Genomic DNA, 18,782 nt, shown 5'->3' on the forward strand with positions numbered 1-18,782 from the left:
GCACCCGCCGCTTCAAGCACAACTTATTTCGCGTATATACACGTCGTTCTCGTTCCCCGTCGGCAATTATTAAAGGTATTGAACGGTACCCACCCAGGCTCGTTCTAAATCCGAAGAAAGTCGACTATGAACGCTTTCTGCACCTTTACCCTTTACGCTACGAATTTCTCTTCAATTTTTTCCCCGCCTACTCCCTTATACACACGTTTTACTTCAAATGTGCTTCAAAGGCAGTTCCTTGATCGGTGCTAATTTTTAACGACTTGTTAAATAAAACGAGCACAGCATGAATTATTTAAAAAAATTGGATAATATTAATTTCACTAATCATTTCTAATTGCGAAGAAGCTATAATACACACAAGCGCCTTATACGACGGAGTGACTCAGAATTCATTTGTCAGGTAAAGTCTCCGTCCTGTTCTTGGAAGCGTCGTTCCACTTTCACAAAGTTGCAGCGGGACAAGAAGACAATCCCAATTAAAACTCTAAGTGTACCAATTAGTAATCCACCATTTTAATTACATTTCCCCCCGGCTTCAACGAAGATTAAAAACCTTAACTATGTCGATTCCATTCGCAGTCATTCTCGAACACTTTTCGGAAGCCTCTTCGAACCGGAGGGGATCCGAGCATTAATTACTTTAACTTATAATTAATTCGTTGCTCGAGCGCTCTAATGCGATTAACAAAAGTAGATACCAAAAATTGCTTCGAATGTCTGTCGTATCTCTCTGTCGGACGACACTTTCGACGCCTTTTGAATATTCAAGATGGCGTCCAGATTGGACGTGCACGGATTCGTAAGACAATGTCGCGGTCACGAAGCCTCGAGCCGGCGGTTTTATTCGGAAGATCGACATCCCACGTCTCGAACGGGGGAGGTTAATCGATATCAATACGAGTATTGGTAACCCGGATTCGCGTCCAGGTGTTGTGCTTGACTGTACCCATGGCAAGATGGCGACCGGTCCTCGAGCACCCGTTTCCGCGCTCCCCTGCAGGATACCTCCCTCTCTCTTCTCTTTTCCTCTCTCTCTCTCTCTCCCGCTTTTCTCTCCATCTGTGTCTCCTTCTCGTCGGTTCACCCTACCAGCTTCCTTCTGTCTCCATCCTTTTCCCGTGTTCGCTCGCTCGCGCTGCCACTTGAAATTTTTTACCGCCGCGAGGGGAGGAAATGGAATAAAACGAAAGAACGGGGGAAAAAAAGGGAAAAAATCGGAGCTCCGGCTGCCAACCCGTCGCCGACGTCGACGACGCGGTCGGCTTCTCGTCGTTCGGGATTTCTGCTCGCTAGACGATTAATTCTGCTAACTGTTGGCCGCGAGAAACAACTTCAACGATTTGAATAGTTACAATGATCCTTAGATCCTTTTCGCGAGACTACGAACCTTTTCGAGATTTTCCGCTGATCACAGCAGTTGCGTTGGGTGTCTTAAATTTGATGACTGGACTGCCGATCTTTGTGCAAAGTAACGATTTTCTGCATCAGTTGCAAGGCACAAAGGTCGAATAGAAATGTCTTTTCTCATCTAACGTTTAAACGTCAAACTACAGTACATCAAGAAACGAATAATCCTGAAAAGTTGGAACAGATCAATCGTGACTCAAAAGAACTTCAGCTCCAAATAGCAATAGTCAGTGCTTCTCTGTCAACTAGACACAACTATTACAACTACACTGAACAGAAACTGACCACAAAGTTGATTTGTTCATCCGCGAGAAACGAGTTGTATTTCGTGTCGACTTCGCTCGCAATGGCTCCGGGTCGACAGGGCAATAGAAGAACAACCAGCGGAGCTCTCAAATGAAGGAAATTGAGGATTCAATATAGTGTAATAATTCGTGGGTTCTTCAATTTCCGGTTCGATCACGGCAATTTACTGCAACTTTTAGTCTTCCGGCGCGGCGGCGCGGCGTTTGTTGGGTCTCGACACAAAGAATCGGGACACGGAAAATAAGCGAATTTCCGTCGCGCGGCTTAAAAAACCGGAAGGAATCCTGTGTTCCCGAGTCGTAGGTACATCTCTTTCTGCAGACCTGCTCGTTCGGTTTCTATTGTGCTTCGACAGCGTTCGGCAACAACTACCACGCCCGTCGCGGCTGTTTTCTCGTTGCGGTGCGTGCACGCGAGCCCGGCCACGCAAATTACACGTATCGGCAAGCAGATCGAGATAATGGGAACGGTAGTTCTGCGCGAGCCCGGTCGGGGAGGAACGGTAAACAAGCCACGGAATTGAAATCGAGACTGTGGGAGGAAGCAGGACCACGGGGTCTTCGGCCGAGAAAAGGACAGCGAGAGAGCTGACAGGGACACACAGAGAGAGAGACAGAGATAGAGAGAGAGAGAGAGAGAAGGGAGGAGAGAACGAGAGAAAAGGATGAATGGGAGTCCACCAGGGGCCACGAAAAACTAACGAGTAAATTATGGGGCGGCTGCTCGTCCTGGCGTGGACGAATCGAGGGGCGAGGACGGTTTACAGATCGGGCCGCCGGATAACTTTCAGCACCATTAATGTTCTATGGGTGTTTACGAGCCGCCGCGCCGCGCCGCTTGTCGACGACAATGCCGAGATTCGCCGACATGATCGATCGCGATCCTGTGAACTCGTCTTTCGACCCTGGAAAAGACACTGTATCACTGTAACAGCTTTCCGATGGAGCGCGATTTAAATTGGAGCGGATGATCCCGCTTTTTTTAAGTAAAAACTTCTTTAGGCGCGCCGCGTACACAATTGCTGGACAGTGACTGGGTCTAATCCGTCACGCTCCGAGGTGAAACGCTAGTCGGGTAAACTCGGTTTCGACAGAAAGAAAATCTTCAGAGCACGGGTTTTATGCATTTATGGGAAATATTTATGAAATATTCAATTTAATTAATGAATCAACGAAACAGCAAATGTTTACGAATAATTCGAAACTTGCATGGTGTTATACCCCATTAACTTAAACCTACTTGGTGATATGAACATTTTCGAATTAATTCCAATTGATATTTGGTAGGCTTCGCGTCCGCCATTGCGCAGTTCGGTTAAAGATCATCGTTCAAGGATGCCGTTCGAAACAGTATCGATGAAAAGGTGAGCGAAATTTGGATGAATCCGATACGCTGCAATTGGAAGCGTTTCAACGTTGAAAACAGAGACAAAGTGGGGCCGGGTAAATGACTTGGATCAGCGAGCCGCGAAAAACCGGCTTCGTCCGTGGAAAACTGTGAAACGCGCGCGCGTTTTCATCGAATTTCGATGGCACGCGCGGAAAAACGCGCTCGCGGATCCGCTTATAAATCGGAAACGCGACGGGATCCTCTGTCGAGTGTCGCGCGTATTTCACGAAAATATTTCCCGGCAAGAATTTAGAGAGAGAGAGAGAGAGAGAGGGGGAGAAAGGGACGAAAAAAATATATAGAAAGAGAGAAAAAGAGGGAACACACATAAAAAAAAAGAATTGCAGAGAGAAAAGCGATAACGAAGTGGCGGGATTTCGAAAAACATTTCCGAGAACCATCGCACACCGTCGCGACGGACCGACGACGTTTCTACGCAAGAAATTGACGGCAAGCAAATAGTCGACGGATGTATTGACATGGGAATGATTTTCTGTCGCTCGTACGACCTCCGGACGCTTTGTTTAGACGTCGGCGAATTGTTTGATTAATGGAAGAATCATTTCTGTTTCTGTCGTGACTCGGAGTCACGACTTTATTCGGTCGACGAATAAACCGGTATAATATTGCACGTACACGCGTAGATGCATAGATGCGTATGGTAAGTGAGGATTATCGGGAACGTAGATTAGAATCGCTGAGCCTGGGCTTAGCAAGTTGATCTTTTGGTAAGCTGATGGTTGAACAAGCCGAAGGATTGTGTTGGTTGATGGTGGGCGCATGGATCGCTTCGAGTAACTAATTGCTTTACAGACTTCACAGAATCGTGTCTGTGGCTGTGCAAACACAAGTTATTATGACCTGCGGAATGCTGCAATTCTAATTATGTTATCACTTTCTAGTTGTACATTTAAGGAAAAATATTTCGTCACCAACAACCCTCCTTGAGCCTCTTTTTGATCAAGATACAACGATCCGAAGAAGAATTTTAATACAAAGTGATTTCCGGAGAATAAAGTAACATATAAATGACGTAAAACGGAAACAGAAACAATTGAAATCATAATTGCAGTTAAACGAAAGTTAAAATTCTAGAAAAATTGAATTAATTCACGAATGTCAATACATAGCAATTAAAATTATTAGAGAAAGAGCGAGGTACTGTCTGCATTACCATTGCGTCTGCCTCTGTCGTTCGGAAATATGTTCCACATTGAAAATATGAATAATTACATAATGATAGACCTTCGAGTTGCTCGATCGAATAATTCTTTTCCAGGGGTAGTAGATTAGAAGCTACGCGAGTTAGGAAAGAATTGCGCTTGCGATCGAAGAGGCAGGAACGGATTCAACAGACAGGGTAGCAATTTTGAAGCAGCGAATGCCGTGCGGCCGCGAATCGAACGATTTGTGTCGCTAATGCATGCCGGGGCATCCGTGATCCCGCATACTCGTCGCATTCCGTAATGTATTCAGGGGAGTGAGCAGAGAATCAGCGTGTATCGGGACGATCGCCGGTCTTCTGACGTCTCTTTTGAATGTTATTCTTCCATAAGGAGAAGGAGAGAACCCGACGGAGAGCTCGAGGACCGATTCGTATTCGCCGGTGCGTGCGACGAGATCGAGACAGGGCACGTTTCGAGCTCGCAATTACGATATCTACGGGAATCTGGCGTGTCATTATTAGAATCGATGAAATGCAAGAGGAAAAGAAGAATGAAAGGGAAGAGGGGAGTGGCAGAACGTGGAAGGGAGGAACGATCCACGTGACCCCGAGGCGCCACAAAGTGAAACTTGACTCGATTTTGTTCGGTGAATGAATCGTCGGTTAAAATTCATCGGTGGCTCTCTAATCAGAAGTTCGCTGGCTTCCGCGGGTACGCGTTAAGTCTGACGTATTAAAATAATAATTGCAGGCGTCCCTACGATCCAGCTAGAAATTAAAAGCACAAGGACCTCTTCCGTTGTTCCTTCCTGGTGATTTTAACGCGTTGACTATCGTATTGCATTATGTTGATTTCGTAAAATTTTATTAATCATTGGTACGTCAGTCGAAAGTGTCAATCAAACTGTCTGGACAAAAATCTTTACAGAATCAACATTGTCACGTTTTTAAAATTCATTTTCTACCGACGGAACAGATTATGCAATCAATCAATGAAATTACGTAAAACCGTAGAGTTTCGTTCGACCTCACAATGAATGTAGACGCATCATTGTTTGTTCAAAGAATGCCACAGAATTTCCGAGATTTTATTTGATGTTCGGATAGAACCGACATCCTCTGCGCGACAGCCGCAGACCCTCGCCATCTTGAATTTGTTAAAACTCTGCGTGGGATACTTCTGCGCGACATTGATATCCTCGTTTCCGAGTCGAGCATTGAAGGACTCGGCGGGCAAGCAAAATATGTATAAAGAATTTTCAGGATTTGTCTCGCGTAACAAACACTCGACGAGCAAGACGCGCGCTCAATTCACCTCCATCCGGCGTTGGTCGTCGTTAAACGCTGACGTAACTTACACAAAATGTCGCTCGTTCTGCGAATAAAGAATCAAGGAGAAGATAGAATAACAAAATCGATGGAAAAAATTGCAGGCGAGAGAGAGAGAGAGGAGAGACGATACCAGGGACGACGTTCGTCGGTAATTACGTGTTTAACACGGGTAGAGACGATTCCGCGCGTTCCTACGGACCGCTACACAGGCAAAAATTTTAGATGGAATAACGAAATGAATGCAGAATCGCTTCGAGCCGGTCGAGTGGCCCACTCGAAACGAAATACGATGTGGATGCGAGGATCCGCTTGCGAGAGAGAGAGAAAGAGAAAGAGAGAGAGCGAGTCTGTCCCCCAATCTCCACCCCCATCCGCGACCTCGGAACATTTTTCATTTAAAAGCATTTCATTTCGAAACGTTCGATATTTTGTCGTGTCTGTTTCGACTTTTTGAAATCCCTCACACAAATCCGATCTATCGGGCATCGCGTATTACCGCGTGGAAGAGTAACAGAGACGAAGACAGAATTTAATTGAAACGCAGAGTCCCTTTCTCCGCGAGTTCTCTTTCGAATGTTTCTATTTCTATCATTTGTTTTCCAATTCCAGTAAGTAGTTACCTGATTTTGAGCGTTGTGTTCCGCCATTGCCTTCTCCTTCGCTTGCCTTTTACACTTGTACCGGTGATTTTGAAACCATATCTTCACCTGCAACGAAAAGCAATGGTTTAGAAATTTTAGTATATTGGGATCTCTGTTTCTTGGGAAAATTTGTACTCGTTAGTTAATTTTTATCATTTATACGTAAAGAACGAACTTCCTATTTGGTATCTGTCTCTTGCAATTGATGCGGACAATTTTTAACTTCCGTAATTATATAAAACCTACTTGTAGAACCGCAATTACCCGAACCAAATAAACTTGATTCAATTTTTTTAATTTGTCCAATACGTAATGTTGCATATGCATCGCTTCAGATTGAGCTATTTACATCTGAAGCATGCTGGGATATTAAATATTTCAGATATCGGAGTTTCCGATAATCGAGGTCCCACTGTAAATTAATCTTGTGAAATATGTATGGTCGTTGTAGAAGTTCTGTTCAAGGGTTGCATAAATCAGCGCGCAGAAATATGGACTCGCGTAAACATCGGCAATCCCTGTTTGTCCGATGGCACGCGACGAATAATTGTTTATAAATAAATTGGCGGCGATCGATACTCCACCGGGGTTCGGTTCTGTGAAATTCCCGGGTGTTCAGATTGAACTGCACAGGGCCGTCCAATCGAATTTTCGCTTTTACTTCTCTCTCTCTTTCTCCCGGCATGGTCGTCCAGACATTTTCGTGCGCGCGAACTGTCGTCAGGTAGGAACTCAAATATTTTTTCAAGAGGGGCGAGCGAGCGCAAGCCTTTTGTCGCGTGTATACGTTTCGAGCAACCTGGAACTATCCACGGTCTCCTAAATCCATAATCCACAGTTATTATAAGTCTGTTATTTCTTCGAGAGGGATTTAACGCCTCGTTCAGTTTCGCCCGATCGCTGGGAGGCCGATTTTTTCCTCGGGCCGAACCGATCTTTTTTATCCTTGTTGATTCTTCTCCCGTCGCTCTACATTTTTATTCGATCCTGACGCGATTATTCGAACCTGCTTTCTTCGTTGAACGTAATAATTGCAGGATAAGGTTTCACAGTTTTTGCACAAATATTACTACGTTCCAATCGCAACGTTAAACACTTCATTCAACCGTGAAATATTGGGTTGGGGAAAGTTCATATATCATATAGTAATTACAAAGAAGAAATTGTGATGTTTGTTTGTTTAGTCAAAAGTTATTACGTCTTGAAAATGAGTGAAAATAAAGAAGAAATTCGATACATTTTGAAATTTTATTACAAAAAAGGAAAGAATGCGACTCAAGCTGCTAAAAAAATTTGTGATGTTTATGGACGTGATACAGTATCAGTACGTGTGACACAAAGTTGGTTTAAGCGTTTTGAATCAGGAAATTTTTTTATCAAAGATACACCTAGTTCTGGTCGACCAGTCATTGAAAAGGTCAATGAAATCATGCAAACAGTTGAACAAGACCAGTACATTAGCAGTCGTGATATCGATAAGGAACTAAAAATCGACCACAAAACAGTTTTAAATCATTTAAAGAGGACTGGATACAAAAAACAGCTCGATGTTTGAGTGCCTCATGAGTTAAAAATTTAATGGATCGACATCTTTGGCGACCCCTCAAAAATTAAGAGAGCTTGGCGTTTTGATGCATCCACTGTATAGTCCTGATATTGCACTATAAGACTACCATTTGTTTCGGTCTCTACAGAACTCTCTTAATGATGTGAAGTTTACTTCAACAGAGGCCTGTGAAAATCACGTGTCGCAGTTTTTTACAGTTTTTTACAGTGACGGGATTATGGTTTTACCTCAAAAATGGCAAAAGGTGATCGATCACAACGGCACATACTTGATTTAATAAACTTCATTTAAAATATCGAGAAACTTGATTCATTTCTGCAGTAAAATACGAAGAAACTTTGTCCCCAACCCAATATTAGGCTGTGTAATAAGCTGACTGCAGATTTTTATGCAAAATAAGAATTTTCTACCTGAATTGCAACGAATTGGAGTGAAATAAAAATTTATTTTCTTTCTTAATATGTTTAATGAGTAATTTAATGAGTATTTCTACATTATCGCAACGTCATAACTAGAAAACAGTAAACTGTTGAACTACCGAAAATTGTTTTCTTTAAAATATTTATCACAGCATTAATTTGCACATTTTATATTACTCGTGTACTCTCCCAGCCGCTCTTCAATAAATTACACGTGACACTGAATTTACTTCAGAATTTTATAAATTACAGGTTGACCAAGACGCGAAGTGACAGAATGTTTTAATTATCATCATTAATCTGTGAAGTAACGGAATGTGATGCCGTGAGAACAAACTGAAAAGGAATAGCCCTCCACAGTGTTTCTGCTTTTTTATAAAGGTACAGAAGCTCATTGACGGTGTAAAACTATGTTCACTGCGAATGTAACGTTAAAACCGCTGCTGTTACTTTAATCCTCGATTGGCGGTGTATTTGATTAAATTGTCAAGAAAATGTCAAATATTTCCAAGAACAAGCAACAAACGTTTGCGCCGGCGGACCGAGTGGGTTCTCGAGAAGAAATCCTCGGGGATCCGAGTGTAAGCAAAGGAAACCAAGATCGTTGAAGAAAACCCGCGAGTGTGTAACACTTTGCAGCGTTACTTCAGTAGAATAAACGTTACACGCTGAAGAATAGTCTCAAAGAACCTGCGGCTGAAAGTGCAGTGGCGTAAACGTCTTTCGTAATTCAGAAATATTATATTAGAAGCTTTGAAACTCCAAGAATAGAAACAATGCGCTCCTAAGAAAGAGTTCTGCGTTGTAATCATTATCCGTGGCGTTCGGTCCAAAGAGAATTGACAAATGTAAAATAAATAGACTAACATAATAATACTAACATGATAATACTCTTTGGATACATGTAATCTTCTTCTTCTTAATATATAAAGTAGAAAGTATGTTTGTATGAGCCGATCGATACGATTGTCAGGAAATAAATAAATACGTCACGAAATAATTTATTTATTTAACTATTTATTACTATAACTATTATTACTATTTGACATATTTAATATGTCAGGAAATATGTCAGAAAATGAATAAATATATCAGGAAATATGTTAGGAAATAAATAAATATGTCAGGAAATATGTCAGGAAATAAATAATTGATCTCATGCGAGGAGAATTATTTAAAGAAGTAGAAAATATTGTAGTATGTTAAAATTTGCTATTATGTTATATTTAGACTGCGAATTTCATGCGTTTATGACAGAAATGAGCAGCCACAATTTTAAACAGTAAACACATTAAAAGAATCTAAGAGTATCAACACATTACATTTGTCCTGTTAACAGTATTAAGGGAAGTAGCCAATGTTTATGTGGCTCCAGAACCTTGTAATTGATGAAGAACATTTTTATTTTGCAATAAAGATCCGTAGTCTAGTTACATTAATTGAAAGTTGGATTTAATTGTGCGGTTGAATACGTCGACGTAATGTCTACGTAACCAGTATATCCTTCAATTGATGCAGACAATTTTTATTAAAATCCGCAGAGACCATTTATAACTAAAAACATGCATAGCTAGTATAAGAGTGTAGTGTTGAGACTTTGAGACAAAAATTTGTGAAAATCCACAAATGAAATATAACAAATGTTTCGCCTAATTTCACGAGGGGAATTTGCAGAGAACTTGAGAACTGACGAGCAGAATCGGATTCGATTTCTACAGGGTGGCGAAAAGGAAAGCGTGGTTTTATGAAGTTCCGTCGGTAGGAAGCAACGCTCGAGACCGCTTTTACGGCAATTGAACGCGATTAGGGAAGCCGGCCGTGAGCACCGGATCGAGATCGGGCATCTGCTTATGACAGGAGCGCGTTATAATCCGTATTGTGCATAATGCAGTGTTCACAGGGGCGCGAATCCTGATCGCGGCGCATTGTCGCCCGCGGCAGAAGACAATGGACCCCGTTCTGTCCGATTTAATCCTTAACGCGGATTTGCTAGCCGTAATATTGCCGGCGGTGCTAACATCGCCACGTTTCGAGTGGCTAATACCTATCACGAACAGATAAACGGGACTTTTGATATTTAAACAGCGCCTTTTTTTTTAACGTCCGGCACGAGTAATTGGGCTAGAGATATTCGAGGTAGACTAACTAACAAATTTACTATTTAGAAGATCGAATTTTGTAATATTATGGGGATTCGCAAATGACGTGCACGTGTATTCGACATGTATTAAGACATAACCGTAGTCACTGGAGAGTTCTGAGGGAAACGGAAGATGTACCAGGAAATTCTGGTGAATTCTGGGGTCAGACGCGATTGGCATTCGAGCGGCACGCGTGAGGCGGCGACCGCGAAGGGTGACGAAAGAATTTTCGAGGGTGGCCGATCCCGCTAATATTCAAAGAATTAGACAGACGGTGGCGGGCACTCGAGACACGGTCTGCTGCACGGGGACCCCTTAAAAGTGCTTTCGTTGCATTCTCGGCGTGCATAACTTCGACAATGGGGGCTGCTGAGGGCGGGTGGAGGGCAGGGGGGACTGCACCGGGTTACAGCCCACTCAAGTAGGAGGTTACAGGCGAGCAACATATATGTAGGTCGGTCCTCGCTTTTGATTCCAGCGATAAAAATCGGGCTTAGCCGTACCTTTCACACATCCCTCTAATTTCACCCTTTGTCCTCTCCCGGAATCGCTCGATCTACTGCTTCTTTTCTTTACTATTTCGCCTTAACCAGCGAAGATCTGCGCGATCTCCTACCCCCGGACGGACTTCAAGAATTTTATTGTCAAAAATGCTTCTTGGTAAACAATAATGCGTAGCGATGTGGAGTGTTGGAAAAGTTTAATACTAATTGAATATTAATTTAATTAAGGAAGAATCATAATAATTTCTGTTAGTGTATACGTTTCTCACAATGCAGTCTATAAATAAATGGAAGTAGAATACCAATAAAATCTCATTTAACGTCGACCCCTCGAGCCAATCTATTAGGACCTAAATCCGCATAAATATCCGCAGTATATTCGACACGAATATCCCGCGATCACTCGCGATTCGTCCGACAGCACTTCACCGACAATTCCTCCTCGAAGATTTCCCAGCCTCGGAACGTTCTCGGCAACGGTGAATGCGCGGAATCGTTGCCCGTAGGCGTGAATCAACAACGATCCCTGAAGACGGATCGCTCTCGCTAGGTTGGGACAAGCTCTGGCGAGAAAGCAGGAGAAACGGAGAGAGAGAAAAGAAGAGAGATTGAGAGAGGGGAGTAGAGAAACGCTTTGAATCCGGAGCCCTTGGTCGCGCGAGTTTCCGCGTGTGTTTTGTGTCGCGGCGGCCGATGCGTAGGGCTGAGAGACCTTATCTAAAAGCCACGAAGAGCCACTAGACGAGGGAAGTACTCTCTCGCCGCTCCCGTTCGTTAATTCCTTTTCCACCGATAATCCACTCGTCGAAGCCGACGGAGTTTCGGGCGTGCGGCGACTTCGAGAGGTCTACAAACAGCCTGCTCGCTTCCACGCGTTCTTGCCTTCTCTCCTCTTTCGCGTGTCGCCGTACCTTACTCGTCTTCCTCGCCGGCGAGCACCTTGTATCGTCGAGCAAGGTGTCGATCCGAATTCTTGATCGATTCAGGCGCAATCGCTTTACAGTTTCGACCTCCTCTTATATTATTAACCTGCTAAGCGTGGAGAACAACTTCAACTTCTCACTGGAGAGTTCATATTCGCATTCGCTACCACTGGTCAAAAACCTTTATTAAATCCTCTTCCTTATTCAATGAACAATTCTTTCATTGTTCACTCGTATTCCTGTAAATTATATGTACATAGAGGAGAGCGCGTTGCATCGAAGATCGACAGAATTGCCCCAACGGCACGCACAACTCCACAAAGTGTCCCGCTTCGAGCGAACAATGGCGATTTCCATCGATACCTGAATCATCTGAATCAGTAGGGAGCAACGTGCTCGACGGAGCTGGGATGAATCGTCGGAGGGAATTGTTATTTCAAGGGAACGGCCCGATCCGACCCGGCCCGTCCGTCATTCCGCTCGTCCATCGCTCCCGCAACGGCACGGTATGTAAACAGAGAAAGTTGAACGAGATAGGGATGTAACTGGTGTGCGCTGACCGAGGGAGGAAAAGAAAATCGACATTTCTTTCCTCGCTCGTAACGTTAGAGTCTCGCAAATGAGCACACAATTTCTTCTAAATATTTCCGGCTTGAACCAACAACAACACCGTGATTTCTAGATCTGTTTCCGCTCAGCTTTTTATTGAGTGGATTTTTCATTGCAAGATAATATTATCCTTTAACTGGACCTTCGAAATGCACTTTAAAAATTCAATCATTCAATTAAATTATATTTAATATGTGGGATTTGAATTACCATAGGAGGATATTTGCAGGCTCCGCTACGAGATCCTTCGAGCACAGATCAATCGTTCAGGTACCTCACGGGCCCTGTTTACCTTCGACTCGGTCAAGAATGAGCCATGCAAAAAGGCAACGGGGCCCGCGGGGGTCCGGCCCAAAGTTTACTCAACACCGGGCCGACGCGACGGGGCGGTTCGCTTTAACTTCTGATTAACACGCGGTTAACCCAGGTAAATGAAACGCCTCCGGCAAGCGTTCATGCGAATCCGCCTGCCGTGGACGCTTTTCTTTTCGTGAAAAGCTCGGGGGACCGGTCGACACGTTGCTAAGGCTAATTGCCAGAAGCACAAGCTTTCACGATCCGTTTAAAGGCAAACCGGGCGTGTCAATTTGACGGTAATATTGACTCTCGGATTACTTCTTTGCAAATAAATAATAAGTCTCTACACTTTTCGTTCTCTATACAATAAACATTCTCTTATTTAGAATATTCCATTCAAGAAAACTCTTACATATCAATTTTCATCTACACATTTTAGAATCCACTTCATTGAGATCTGAGTGGATGCTTTTATTGAACTCATGATTTAAACCGGCTCTCAAAAAATTAGAAACGGAAACGAATAACAATACACAAAATTTTAAAAAATGTTTACGAGAATGTCAAGGTCATATTGATCTTTTGAATAACGATAAATATTTTTAACATCACAGTGTTGTAGTTGACGTCAAGACGAATCCAACGACCTACTCTGCACCGTGATTTTGAACCTTGAAATAATGCTAAAATATGTACAGTGGGTATAATGAAAGTATTCGAACGCCCTTTAAAACAAAATAACTTTTTTATAATTGTACCAAACGACCTGATGTTTTATAATCAATTAGAAGTATCGGTTTATGAAATGATGTGCAAAAAAAAATTTTCCGAAAATTATCATTTACAAGGTTACATGCAAAAATGAAAAACGCATTTTTAAAAATTTTTTTATTTTGGCCCTTAATGAAAATTTAAAATGTATGTTTTGTAGATCTATGTTAGTTATACACATACTGAAAATTTCATCGAAGTCGGTTGATACACGAAGAAACGACACGCATCAAAAGATGTACGATTCGGTGGATTATAAGCAGAAACTGATCAAAAGTCGTGAAAAACTACGATTTTCACAATTTTTAACCGCTTGTAGCTCGCGTGTATCGTAATTAAATTTTCATTAAGGGTCTAAATAAAAGTTTTAAAAAATGCCTTTTTTATTTTTGCATGTAACTTTGTAAATCATAATCTTTTGGAGAATCTATTTTGCATATCATTTCATAAACCAATGCTTCTAATTGATTATAAAAAATCAGGTCGTTTGGTAGAATTATAAAAAAAGTTATTATATTTTAAAGGGCGTACGAACACTATTGTGGGCTACTGTATATGTATACATATTTGGCTAGCTTTGCAGCAGAAATGCTCCACTGTGCGTCGACGGTGGCACACGTGTAGAGTAAAAATCATGTTCCTTCGAGTATCCTGTATCCTCGCGCAGCACGCAGCTCCGTATATCATATCAGCGACATTAATTAGTGTATCGAATAGCGATAAATCCGTGGAGGGTCAGTCCATCAAAGTGGACACAGGACATTCGGTAGTAGCATCGAGTACCTGTTCGGCCTATGCTCGACAGAGGCGAGGTTCGTACATCCGGTGGGCGGTGGTTAAAGTGGACGATTGATCAAGTTAGCATTAACGTCATTACGCGGGGAACCGTGGATCGAGGGGTTGACGTAAAACCACTACCACCAGCAGCAGCAGCAGCAGCTTCGTCGCCACCCTTTACACGACTACGTGACTATTCTCGCTTGCTTCCTCGGGCAATTTCATCCGACACCAACTTCCCGTAGGATTATCCGCCGGAAACCCTGTGCAGCCTCCGGGCTAGCATCGGCCACCTACCAACGACCGCCACCGTTCTCCCTTCGAAAGAAAGACGCGTGTAATCGACGGGAATTGCCACTCGAGGTGTTCCGAAACGCCTCCAGGGCTAGCTTTGCTACCCCTCGCGATCCTGGCTCTCGGATCGTGAACCGTGCGGCAAGTGCCTTTTGTCTCGCCCGTTCCGTTTCCATTCTGTCGACATGATCGCCAAGCCTGTTCATTGTTCCTCTCCCCGGGAGCTTGTGTTCCGCTCTGTGATTTCGCCGATGCCGAATTTCATTCTCGGCTCAACCCTTAAGACAACCACAGTAATGTCGCGGTACATGCAAAAACTTCCAGACCGAAATGTTACTTACAAAGTCACGAAATCCAGTGGACATCCAATTTCTTTTTGAGATATTAGAGTAATGAGATGTTAGCAATGTATAAAAAAATGATCCACGATTTTTTAACCATTTTATCTGTGCCTATCTATGCCCAGGTCGAAGTAAGTTGCTACGAGCTGTAAATAATTAAAAATATCAAAAATTGTGAGAAACTGGGACCTGGATCATTTGTAAAAGAATTGAAAGATTCTTATTATATTTTAATGTCTAAAGCGATTTTTTATCAAAAATTAATGATATAGACTTTGGCAGTAGAGACTTCAAAATGAGACCAGGTTTATCGTTGCACGATTAATTTTTACAATTTCGTATCGTAGCCACTGGTAACAGATCGGAGGAACCACCGTGCACCGCATCGTCCGGTAATTTCTCGACGAACAGGATGGCTCAATAAACGAGGTACGAATTGGTTCGTAGCGGCTCGTTAGGGCGAAACTGGAAAGTCATTTCTATTTGCCCCGAAGCTCCGGGTTTTCAGACATCCCGGCTGGTAATCGGTAAGTCATCCCCGGGCCGATGGTATTGGGTTAAAACAACAAAAGGGAGACGGGAATCGTGTTTGCCCACGGGCCACCACTCAGGAGGGTCAACACGGGACAATTAACAGCCCTAATCATAATTTGACGTTGCCTGATCCCGGTGTACGCAGGCTCATCCCTGCACTTTGCGACGGAACATCTGCGGACGAGGCCGAAGCCTCGCAAATGTAATCCCTTCTCTCGCGATTCACGCCTACCATCGATTCTTTCCGCCAACAATCATCATTATTTAACACTAGAACTATCAAGCCCGTCAAAATGACGGACTGAAAATCTTTTTCTTTTATAATTCACAGAATCGACATTACTTCAAACGAATCGCAATAAAAATTAGAGAATTGTATTTCTTTCAACTTGCGAAAGTCTCCGAGGAGAGTGTTTCAGAAATTACAATTTCTTCTTTATGCAAAATAAAAATTGTCTGCATTGATAGCAGAAGACAGGAACCAGATAGCAACATATCGACACTGTTCAATTCTTTTAATCTTTTTACTACCTTTTGTCCAATCAATTTTGCCGTAAGTGCATAAAATCGGCAGTCTACATAGAAGGTTTGGAAGGGTTTAAAATGAAATTCTCGCGAGAATGTCCCATCAATAACACAGATACAGTGTTCCCGCGATTTATGTGACTTTCGGGTATGCGAATGATGTGACTTTTTTATCCCCACTACTACGGGGTTCACCCTTGGGCGGTCGATCGCGCTGCAAAAAAATTAAGGTATTAGGGTGTTTAAATTGAAGTTTTATGATACTGGATGTATCATTCTCAGGTATGGAATAGCATTAGTACAATACAACCATTTCCCGCTTAGCACCGTTGTTTATCCAGGATCGTCGTTTACACTTGGAAAAGTTATCCAAGAAATCTGTGTTCGGCACAGGTAAAAAAACGTAGTACCATTTCGTTTCCTGAGACTCGATACCCCCAAGGTTCTCACAACAATCGCGGGTACACTGTATTTTGTTATACTTTTCTCTCGACCACCCTCGACGACCCGTTGATCGCACTTTACTTCTCTCTAATTTTTCCGTCGTTTCTCGTCGGGGATGATCCAATAGAGGGAGGACAGGAATGTTTGCGGTTGAAATGTATGCACCCTCGCGACCGTTCCCCTCCCGAAAGTGCAACGGGATCACAAAGAACGCTTCCACCTTCCTTCTACAGGGCGAAGCATCAAGAGAAATTGGGTGGCGTATTACGCAACTGCCACCGTTCGAGAGTATTTACAATACACTCGCAGAGCAGCCTCTCAGTCGTGATATAATTGACGCAAACATAATGAAAGGCGACTCCCGGCGTGCCGTATCGTTTTTTCATTAATTCCAGGAAGCGGACGATCTTTAGCAATTATTTTTCGAATGGAAGCAATCTATCTCGGAGTAGTTCGGTCGAAGGAAAATATTTTAAGCGTAACAGGATACTCGACGGTTTAAAGAAACATCCGATTAAATCTTGCTGTGTTCAACAATTTCCATTGTTATGACTAGACTGCCGGATTTGATACATTTACAAAAAGAATAAGTAGAGCAAACGCAAAACAGCAGGGATACTTATTATTAGTATTATTGTAATCTGATTCAAAGCTTCACTGACAGAAAATGGTCGTAACTAAACTGCAGATTTTTATGCAAAATAGATATAAATCCATTATCTCGCAATTAATCCAGATAATTTACATTTTGCATAAAAATCCGCAGTTTACTTACAACCATTTTCTGTCAGTGAAGAGCTTTTTGTCATCCAGAGCGTGTCAATCATTATAATCGGCTGATAATTTATAAAATACGTCAGGTTTCGCAACTCTTGGCTGTCGGAGATGGGGTGATTTTTGATTGGACAGAAAAGGAGGCGTGTAACAAGGTGCAGACTGAAGATTGACGATTTTTGTAACGACCTGTAGCCGAGGAAACAGGAGAGGAACGCAATTACGTGGGCCACACACTGCCGTGTGTGGCAGCGCGGTGCGGTGGCGACCGCAAAAGCCGTCGACATATTCATGCGTGCGTTATTATGCGAGGGAGCCGTGAGTGCACTCGAGAGATACGCGCACGCGTTCCACGACGTCCAATTAACCGCACGCATTTCAACACCCGAGGAATTTCGCGCCGAGACTTTCGCGATTTCGATGATCCTTAATCCTCGACGTGGACGAAAACTTGGTCATTCGTTTTTTCGCGAGATCAACACGTTTCTGGACCCACGTGTCCTTCACAAATCGTGAGCATCTGTTCGATAATCTCTCTTCGTTTCTACGTATAAACTAATACTAGTTGTATGATTTCATCTTTCGTTAATGTTTGTGAACTATTTCAATTGATTTTCAAATCACGTTATTGTATACTTACATTGTGTAGAACGACCAGATCAGAGTATCAATTATTTAAAATTTTGTCTCCCGGTTCGTCGTACATCGGCTTGCCAATTACACGTATTCACGTGATTCCCGGACTCTCAAGGATTCGCGTTAGGAGTTTAATGACCGTGTGCGTCCTCGATTGCATCAAAAATCGAAAGGAGACGCTCGGCTCGAGAGGGATGGTTCGATGGCGATCATCGAATCCCGATACCGATCGGCCGTTCAAAATTTTGAGACCATGGAAAAAGGGAGATATCCAGGCTGAGCAATTCAAACAGAGATAGAGAGCGAGAGAGAGAGAGAGAGGAGAGAGATATGGAGAGGAGGCGGGCCAGAGAGGCAGTGTAATTTGCCTCTAATGCGGCACTCGACGGAGCAGCTGGCTCTCCTCTTCTCCATTCGCCGGTCGGCCGCAACCGGTAACAGTAGCGATAATAATAACAATACCGGCAACAATGCCAGGAGTGGCCAGCCATTGTAACAATGGGGAGAGAGACTGCACTTGGAGTAACAATGCGAGCGCAAAATGGAGGGACGCATCTGTGTGTCCCGTGCCAAAAGGGACACAGGGCAGGGGCGAGGGATGCGTCGGGGCGAGAGATAGCGAGTCAGGGACCAAAGACACACATATAAACGCACACGACCGTAGAAAAGCGTGAAACTTGCCGAATAAAAGCGATCCCGGCGCCGATTCGCCGATCTATCGTGTCGGTTGACCCCCCACTCCGAATTGTGAGACACGAATTTTCGTCGTGTGCTCCCGCGTCGAAACAGACGCGTGCGACAGATTTTGCAATAGGTGTTGACACTTCAACAACACGGAACACGACCTTCAAGCTTGCATCTTGCTGAACTATGGACTGCTACAAAATTAATTTACGGTTGTAGTTGAGCTTATTAATAGAGTTCGGATTTTATGCATTTATGACGAAAATTAATAAAAGAAATTTAATGCAGCGTGAGGATTAA

General features: G+C 43.2%; 1 protein-coding gene across 1 annotated transcript in view; it reads right to left on the reverse strand.

Annotated features, from left to right (window-relative positions):
* Nucleotides 1-18,782, reverse strand: part of LOC143210263 (homeobox protein Nkx-2.4) — a 42,926-nt gene that overhangs the window by 7,582 nt on the left and 16,562 nt on the right. The window contains exon 4 of the mRNA XM_076426972.1: nt 6,223-6,309. Coding sequence (XP_076283087.1) covers nt 6,223-6,309 — 87 coding nt within the window. The remainder of the gene's footprint in view (nt 1-6,222; nt 6,310-18,782) is intronic.

The sequence above is a fragment of the Lasioglossum baleicum genome, chromosome 7 (assembly GCF_051020765.1).
Source record: "Lasioglossum baleicum chromosome 7, iyLasBale1, whole genome shotgun sequence".
Taxonomy (NCBI): Eukaryota; Metazoa; Arthropoda; class Insecta; order Hymenoptera; family Halictidae; genus Lasioglossum; species Lasioglossum baleicum.